This window comes from Entelurus aequoreus, linkage group LG08 (assembly GCF_033978785.1).
Source record: "Entelurus aequoreus isolate RoL-2023_Sb linkage group LG08, RoL_Eaeq_v1.1, whole genome shotgun sequence".
In the NCBI taxonomy this organism is placed as follows: domain Eukaryota; kingdom Metazoa; phylum Chordata; class Actinopteri; order Syngnathiformes; family Syngnathidae; genus Entelurus; species Entelurus aequoreus.
Genome location: NC_084738.1, coordinates 80128262 through 80138261, shown reverse-complemented (window position 1 = coordinate 80138261; position 10000 = coordinate 80128262). Strand labels below are relative to the sequence as shown.

The 10000-nt window shown below is 40.5% G+C and overlaps 1 protein-coding gene across 1 annotated transcript in view; it reads left to right on the top strand.

Annotated features, from left to right (window-relative positions):
* The window catches only part of adamts6 (ADAM metallopeptidase with thrombospondin type 1 motif, 6), a 144353-nt gene that overhangs the window by 47630 nt on the left and 86723 nt on the right, over window positions 1-10000 (top strand). Inside the window, exon 9 of the mRNA XM_062057354.1 lies at window positions 4523-4628. Coding sequence (XP_061913338.1) covers window positions 4523-4628 — 106 coding nt within the window. The remainder of the gene's footprint in view (window positions 1-4522; window positions 4629-10000) is intronic.

Genomic DNA, 10000 nt, shown 5'->3' with positions numbered 1-10000 from the left:
ATATATATTTTCTTCATGACAGATTTTCGGGCGCGGCGGCTCCTATGTTTCCTTCCTTGGCCGGATGGAGACGTGCAAACCTCGCTCTTTTCCATCGTACCCACCAGTGCAGCGTCCGGGCCAAAACCTCACTCTCGACCAGGCTTTTCTAACTTATGTGGTGTGGTCTCTTCAACCAAGAAAATAAAACCAAAAACTGGGCCGGTGAGGCGCGTTTCCATTAAAGTCTTTTCATGAGCCAATACCGCGGCAGCTGGGCAAAAAGTGTCAATTCATATGAAATCAAAGTATATCAAAGGAATGGTAGGGAGTGCATAAACGTGAAAGAAAACTCTTATTTTCATTCGTCAAATTGTTTCTTTGCCACATAATTTCCACGGAAACGATTAAATACCACAAACTAACGGCAGTTAATTCAAAAAGGAACAAAAATAGCCAGCATGTGATGCTAAGCTCAGCCCTCCCTTTCTTAGCTGAGCTCAGTGGTTGTCAAACTTTTGGGACCACCTCAGGAAACACTTGGCTCGCCACCGTAATTACATTCAAATACAGTAGCGTAGTAGGCCTAAGTATTCATTAAAAACACCACTTTAACATTACACAGAGTTTGATCAGTAACACTGTGTTTAAATATTTAATTAAGTGATTCTTTGGAGCTTTAACTCGGGCCCAATCAGCAGAAAGCTGCAAAATGTTATTTTTCGGCTGTCCTTTGATGCATTTTTGAAGCCCTTCATTTGCACAAAAACTAACCAAATTTTGCAAGCGCGTCAGGTATGGCAAAAGATAAGTATATTTTGGGTGTCCTGAACACGAAATTTTAAAATTTACACCATACCGCCCCCGTGAATTTTTTTTTAGCAAATATATTTAATATTTATTTTCGGACACATTAACATTACAAAGAGTTTGAACAGTAACACTGTGTTTGACTATTTAATTAAGTGATTCTTTGGAGCTTTAACTAGGGCCCGAGCAGCAAAAAGCTGCGAAATTGTATTATTCGTCTCTACTTTGATGCATTTTTGAGGCCCCTAACTTGCACGAAAACTCACCAAATTTTGCAAGCGCGTCAGGTATGGCAAATCGGGTGGAAATTTAAAAATTGACTCCCTAGCGCCCCCGTGAAAATTTGCAAACCAGATTCTTGCGTTGTCACGAAAATCGACGGAGACATCCGTCATGACAGGACTGTCAGGCTCAAACACTGATGACATCTATTAAACAAGACCAGAAGCAAGGAATTAAACAGAGACAGAATTCAATTTAGCTGAATCGAGGAGAAACGCTGATTACATGGCAACAGCTGTTTCTAAGGGAGGGGGGTCGTAAACAGCCATCGCCTTTGGTTACAAAACAGTTCAAAGAAAAGGTCGTAAAACAGTTCAAAGAAAAGGTGCCTGGAGCTTGCGTCATGTCCTGCTTCCTCTCCGCTTTGTAGCTCTCGGGTCAAGATAAAATCTTCCTGTGGATTACAATAGAAGAAAGAAACCGACGCCCTCATGTCGCTTCCCATCCTACACAGTGGAGTTTTACAAGCCTTCTGCTTGGTAGGATCAGAGAGACAGCCTTTGTCCTCTCGCAGGGCGAGCTGAACTCAATGTAACACAAAGTTTTGTGATAACTTAGATACAATTATTCTGACAAGGACGCACGTAAAAATCTCAAGAAAATCCGTCTCGGTTTCTGTCGGCCATTTTTTAGGGTAAAAACCGGGGTCATTTTTTAATTAACTCCTCCTAGGGACTTAGACCAAATGAGTTGCGGTTAAAGTACCAATACCAGCAAGAAGGACGATGATAAATTGCGAAGGAATTTTGTATACGCCACAGGATGGGGGCGTGGCATGGCGCCTAACTTTGCCGCTAAGAAGGGCGCTCAATAGAATAGAATGGACTTTATTGTCATTATATTTGCATATATACATATACTGTATACATATTGCTATTAGGGAAACCAATGCAAAGCGAAACTAACCTGATCAGGGTGTAAACAAAAGGCAATGCTGGAGAACAGCAAAAACTTACGGGTAAAAAAAACACAATGTTTCAATACACACAGGCTAGCAGCAAAGGCTCAACTTAAATAGCCGTGATTAGTAAATGAAAACAGCTCTGACGAGAAGACGCTCAGAGGCAGGAGTGAAACAGGAACACACACAAAAACGGTAAAAACCACCAAAATAAGAGCGCAGAACCGGAACTAAGACACCAGACACAGGGAAAACACCAACAAAGTCTATACAAGTTATGATGTGCTGTGACAGATCATGACAGTCAGTATTTATACCAAGTTGTCCAAACTGCGGCCCAAAGACCAAGTGCGGCCAACCGGTGTCTTGGATTTGGCCCTCGAGACGGTACGGGTTCAAAGGGCGGTCTGGCGGTTAGATAGATGTCAATTTGTCTTGTCCTGGGGACAACATGAGTAACTCAGTTTGAAGTGGGCTTTCTTGAAATCAAGTGCACAGCATTTACTTGCATGACCCAACCCAAACAACCTTCCCTAGTCATGGCGCAGAAAAAAAATAAAATGTCAACCAGCACAAAACGTCAACAAACATGGTCACACGTAACACGACACACTGAACTTTGTGGATTTTATTTTTTTAAGTCCAATCAGCATAGAAAATTGAAATTACACCCATTTAAAGGCATTGCAAGGCATAATGGGAAAAATGCAAAACACTCTACACATTCAAAACTTCCGTCCCAGATGCTCCGATTGCGCTAAAAATGTTTGATTCGAGCAGCAAAATGCTTGAAGGCCCTGTTGAAACTACTTTGTTTAATAATAATAATAATAATCATTGTTGCAAACACGTCCAATCCGGAGAAAAATCTGATATTTTTTGGGCCCTCAACTGAAAGAAATGGCTTTCTAGCGCCACTTTTAAAATTGGAAAAATTGGAAAATCCCCGGTGGCGGATCTGGCGGTCAGATAGATGTCAATTTGTCTTGTCCTGTGGACGACATCCGTTTGAAGTGGGCTTTCGTGAAATCAAGTGCACAGCATTCACTTGTATGACCCAATCCAAACAACCTTCCCGAGTCATGGCACGGGAAAAAACTAATTTCAACCTGTGCAAAACGTCAACAAACAGGGTCACACGTAACACGACACACTGAACTTTGTGGATTTTATTTTAAAAAAGTCCAATCAGCATAGAAAATTTAAATGACACCCGTTTAAAGGCTTTGCAAGGCATGATGGGAAAAATGCAACAAACTCTCCACATTCAAAACTTCCGTCTAAGATGCTCCGATGGTGCTAAAAATGTTTGATTCGAGCAGCAAAATGCTTGAAAGCCCTGTTGAAACTACTTTGTTTAATAATAATAATAATAATAATAACCATTGTTGCAAACACGTCCAATCCGGAGAAAAATCTGATATTTTTGGGGCCCCCGGCCCTCAACTGAAAGAAATGGCTTTCTAGCGGCACTTTTAAAATTGGAAAAATCCGAAAATCCCCGATGGCAGGTCTGGCGGTCAGATAGATGTCAATTTGTCTTGTCCTGTGGACGACATCAATTTGAAGTGGGCTTTCGTGAAATCAAGTGCACAGCATTCACTTGTATGACCCAATCCAAACAACCTTCCCTAGTCATGGCACAGGAAAAAACTAATTTCAACCTGTGCAAAACGTCAACAAACATGGTCACACGTAACACGACACACTGAACTTTGTGGATTTTATTTTTAAAAAGTCCAATCAGCATAGAACATTGAAATGACACCCGTTTAAAGGCATTGCAAGGCATGATGGGAAAAATGTAACAAACTCTCCACATTCAAAACTTCCGTCCAAGATGCTCCGATTGTGCTAAAAATGTTTGATTCGAGCAGCAGAAAGCTTGAAGGCCCTGTTGAAACTACTTTATTTAATAATAATAATAATCATCATTTTTGCAAACACGTCCAATCCAAACAACCTTCCCTAGTCATGGCGCGAAAAAAACAAAACCATTTTCAACCAGCACAAAAAGTCAACAAACATGGTCACACGTAACACGACACGCTGAACTTTGTGGATATTATTAAAAAAAGTCCAACCAGCGAAGGAATTTTGCCTTCGCCATAAGATGTGGGCGTGGCCTGGCGCCAAACTTTGATCTGATGGCTCGCCACAAAACTATCAACATTTATAACTTGGCTGCACAAAGTCAGATCTCGATCAAACTTGGTAGAAATGACGACGATCACACCCTGAAGTGCCGGGTGGGTCGGTAACTGTCGGTACCCCTTCATGGTGGGCGGAGCCTGGCGGCGAGAACCGGTCCTCGCCATCAATGATCAAACTGCCGTTACTTCACTGTAGATGATCAGATCTCCTTCCAAACGGATCATGACTCGACATCGCCCCCGTGTGGCGGAAAATGATATTGCACGTGCTCCCGTCTTTCGGAAATGTTTGATGGCGGGCAGCTTTAATTGTAGTAGCGTTTAAAAGGCAAGGAATGAGCAAGTTGTTGTATTTTACTGTCATTTAAAAAAAATGTATTTTCATTTTCTGGTCCAGGCTTGGCCTCCGTGGCCGGAATGTGCGAGCCGGAGCGGAGTTGCAGCATCAACGAAGACATAGGCCTGGGTTCTGCCTTCACCATCGCACACGAGATTGGCCACAAGTACGTGCGACCTTGTTGACGGTACCAGGTTCTAACATCCTTTAGAAGCCACCTCAGAAACCACTTGGCTCTCTGAGTACCACCACAATGACAACATTCAAATATAGTAGCATAGTAGGCCTAAGTAGTCATTAAAAACAAGTATTTTTCATATTTTGGGCCACTGCAACATTACACGCAGTTTGAACAGTAACACTGTTTGGATATGAAAATATAAAACACTGTACTTTCATCAAATGTTGTTTTTTTGGAGTACCCCTAAATGGTGCCAGTGGCGCACGTACCACAGTTTTAAACTTTCAACTCTCTTTATTGTTTAAAAAAATGGTCACATGATCACTTGTTACCAGGCAGACTTTGTGGAGCACAATTGCTTGTGCCCAATAGGCTGACCGGGGGGCGGGGAAATGCCTTAGCAAGCCACGCCCACTAGGCAGTAGAATTGATTCCCGTGTCTGAATTATAAAACACTGAATTTTTTACGCAGAATTTTTCATCTCGTACATTTTGCTACCACATTTTTTCAGCGTTTCTTGAAAAGTTCCCAAAATTTAAAAAAAAATTCCCTCGCAATAAAATTCAGCGTCAAATGTTTTTTTGGTAGTAAGACAAAGAAGAACCTCCACAGAATGAGTCCTCCTCTGTATTCATTATAAAATGACCCAGATAAAATGACCCAGAATGACACCTCCTCTGTATTCATTATAAAATGACCCAGCATGAGTCCTCTTCTGTATTCATTATAAAATGACCCTCCATAGATTGAGTCCTCCTCTGTATTCATTAGAAAATGACCCTCCACAGAATGAGTCCTACTCTGTATTCATTATAAAATGACCCAGAATGAGTCCTCTGTATTCATTATAAAATGACCCAGAATGAGTCCTCCTCTGTATTCATTATAAAATGACCCAGAATGAGTCCTCCTCTGTATTCATTATAAAATGACCCAGAATGAGTCCTCCTCTGTATTCTTTATAAAATGACCCAGAATGAGTCCTATAGTCTGTATTCATTATAAAATGACCCAGAATGAGTCCTCCTCAGTATTCATTATAAAATGACCCAGAATGAGTCCTATGCTCTGTATTCATTATAAAATGACCCAGAATGAGTCCTATACTCTGTATTCATTATAATATGACCCAGAATGAGTCCTACTCTGTATTCATTATAAAATGACCTTCCATAGAAGGAGTCGTCCTCTGTATTCATTATAAAATGACCCTCCAAAAAATGAGTCCTACTCTGTATTCATTATAAAAGGACCCGCCATAGAATGAGTCCTACTCTGTATTCATTATAAAATGACCCAGAATGAGTCCTCCCCTGTATTCATTATAAAGTGACCCAGAATGAGTCTTCCTCTGTATTCATTATAAAAGGACCCAGAATGAGTCCTATACTCTGTATTCATTATAAAATGACCCAGAATGAGTCCTCCTCAGTATTCATTATAAAATGACCCAGAATGAGTCCTCCTCTGTATTCATTATAAAATGACCCAGAATGACTCCTCCTCTGTATTCATTATAAAATGACCCAGAATGAGTCCTACACTGTTTATTCATTATACAATGACCCAGAATGAGTCCTCCTCTGTATTCATTATAAAATGACCCAGAATGAGCCCTCCTCTGTATTCATTATAAAATGACCCAGAATGAGTCCTCCCCTGTATTCATTATAAAATGACCCAGAATGACACCTCCTCTGTATTCATTATAAAATGACCCAGCATGAGTCCTCTTCTGTATTCATTATAAAATGACCCTCCATAGATTGAGTCCTCCTCTGTATTCATTAGAAAATGACCCTCCACCGAATGAGTCCTACTCTGTATTCATTATAAAATTACCCAGAATGAGTCCTCCCCTGTATTCATTATAAAATGACCCAGAATGAGTCCTCCCCTGTATTCATTATAAAATGACCCAGAATGAGTCCTCCTCTGTATTCATTATAAAATGACACAGAATGAGTCCTCCTCTGTATTCATTATAAAATGACCCAGAATGAGTCCTCCTCTGTATTCTTTATAAAAATGACCCAGAATGAGTCCTATACTCTGTATTCATTATAAAATGACCCAGAATGAGTCCTCCTTAGTATTCATTATAAAATGACCCAGAATGAGTCCTATGCGCTGTATTCATTATAAAATGACCCAGAATGATTCCTACTCTGTATTCATTATAAAATGATCCAGAATGACTCCTCCTCTGTATTCATTATAAAATGACCCAGAATGAGTCCTCTTCTGTATTCATTATAAAATGACCCTCCATAGATTGAGCCCTCCTCTTTATTCATTATAAAATGACCTTCCATAGAAGGAGTCGTCCTCTGTATTCATTATAAAATGACCCTCCATAGAATGAGTCCTACTCTGTATTCATTATAAAAGGACCCTCCATAGAATGAGTCCTACTCTGTATTCATTATAAAATGACCCAGAATGAGTCTTCCCCTGTATTCATTATAAAGTGACCCAGAATGAGTCCTCCTCTATATTCAATATAAAAGGACCCAGAATGACTCCTCCTCTGTATTCATTATAAAATGACCCAGAATGAGTCCTATACTCTGTATTCATTATAAAATGACCCAGAATGAGTCCTCCTCAGTATTCATTATAAAATGACCCAGAATGACTCCTCCTCTGTATTCATTATAAAATGACCCAGAATGAGTCCTATACTGTTTATTCATTATACAATGACCCAGAATGAGTCCTCCTCTGTATTCATTATAAAATGACCCAGAATGAGTCCTCCCCTGTATTCATTATAAAATGACCCAGAATGAGTCCTCCTCTGTATTCATTATAAAATGACCCAGAATGAGTCCTCCTCTGTATTCATTATAAAATGACCCAGAATGAATCCTCCTCTGTATTCTTTATAAAATGACCCAGAATGAGTCCTATACTCTGTATTCATTATAAAATGACCCAGAATGAGTCCTATACTCTGTATTAATTATAAAATGACCCAGAATGAGTCCTATGCTCTGTATTCATTATAAAATGACCCAGAATGAGTCCTATGCTCTGTATTCATTATAAAATGACCCAGAATGAGTCCTATACTCTGTATTCATTATAAAATGACCCAGAATGAGTCCTCCTCTGTATTCATTGTAAAATGACCCAGAATGAGTCCTCCTCTGTATTCATTATAAAATGACCCTCCATAGAATGAGTCCTACTCTGTATTCATTATAAAAGGACCCTCCATAGAATGAGTCCTACTCTGTATTCATTATAAAATGACCCAGAATGAGTCCTCCCCTGTATTCATTATAAAGTGACCCAGAATGAGTCCTCCTCTGTATTCATTATAAAAGGACCCATAATGACTCCTCCTCTGTATTCATTATAAAATGACCCAGAATGAGTCCTATACTCTGTATTCATTATAAAATGACCCAGAATGAGTCCTCCTCTGTATTCATTATAAAATGACCCAGAATGACTCCTCCTCTGTATTCATTATAAAATGACCCAGAATGAGTCCTATACTGTTTATTCATTATACAATGACCCAGAATGAGTCCTCCTCCGTATTCATTATAAAATGACCCAGAATGAGTCCTCCTCTGTATTCATTATAAAATGACCCAGAATGAGCCCTCCTCTGTATTCATTATAAAATGACCCAGAATGAGCCCTCCTCTGTATTCATTATAAAATGACCCAGAATGAGTCCTCCCCTGTATTCATTATAAAATGACCCAGAATGAGTCCTCCTCTGTATTCATTATAAAATGACCCAGAATGAGTCCTCCCCTGTATTCATTATAAAATGACCCAGAATGAGCCCTCCTCTGTATTCATTATAAAATGACCCAGAATGAGTCCTCCTGTGTATTCATTATAAAATGACCCTCCATAGAATGAGTCCTCCTCTGTATTCATTATAAAATGTTCCTTCATCTGGTAATATTTTGCTGACTCCACGTCTGCGGGTCATGTGACTTCTATCGCCCCCCCCCCCCCCCCCCCAAAGTTGGAAGGCGCACAGTGTGCTAGTTGCCACTGAGCAGCTTCCTGGTTGCCAAAGTGCATACCTCTGGCAACCCGTGCAGCAGCCGTGACGTCTCCGGCAGAAGATGGCCGTTTCCTTTTATTATGTCTGCCTGTGTAAACACATGCAGGATTTATTCCCCCATGGGCAGGACTTTGCTAAAGACATCATGGTGTCTATTAGTTGCTTCTCAAATCATTCTTTGTCAATGTCTCTGCGGCTGGGGGGGGGGGCACTCTCTAGTAATGGACCCCCCCCAGACTCTCTCTGCTCAGACCTGCCGCTGTGATTGACAGGCCAGGCATCAGAGTGGTGGTTACAACTTTTTCATTCCAGACAGGGGTTGACCCCTGACCCCTGGCTCTCCTCCACACAGCTGTTTCACAGCGTGACCTTTTTCTTTTCTTTTTCTGCATCCCTTGTGATGGCGTGTAGTCTGCACCTCAACTCAACTATTTTCCCACACAACTTCAAAAATTGGCTCTGTAGCGCCCCCTTTAGAGCGGAAATGCACTTTTTTTCCCCAAATTTGACCATCATTTACGTCAGAATAATTGTATCTAAGTTGTCACAAAACTTTGTGTTTCCATGAGTTCCCGGCTGTCTTTGATCTTACCAATCAAAAGGCTTGTAAAACTCCACTGTCTAGGATGGGAAGCGACATGAAGGTGTCGGTTTCTCTGATCTATTGTAATCCACAGGAAGATTTTGACCCCCCCCCTCCAGGCACCTTTTCTTTGAACTGTTTTGTGACCATAGGCAGCGGCTGTTTACGACCCCCGGTCCCTTTAGAAACAGCTGTCGCCACGTAATCAGGGAAAGTCCAAATAAAAGAGGAGGCGTACAATCGTTCGTCAGAGCGTGGTGGGAGACTGTACAAGAGTACAGGTTTCTCCTCATTGAGCCAAATTTAATTCTGTCTCTGTTTGATTCCTTGCTTCTTTGTCTGTTTAATAGATGTCAGCAGTGTTTGAACCTGACAGTTTACAACCCCTATAGAAGACAAGACCACATATGTTTTTATTTCTTATACATTGTTATGCATCTTATGCAGGAGGACTCATTCTATGGAGGGTCATTTTATAATGAATACAGAGGAGGACTCATTCTATGGAGGATCATTTTATAATGAATACAGAGGAGGACTCATTCTATGGAGGGTCATTTTATAATGAGATGGCGCCAAGTATCAAAAATCAGGATTTTTAGGTTTAAACATACAAAATTGGCTAAAAAGCTAGCATAAAATGCTAGCATGCGAACGGTAGCATGCTAGTATAAGAGATGTTAGCATACTTCCGCGATGGCACAAAGTATCAAAATTCATAAAATTTAGGTTTGAAC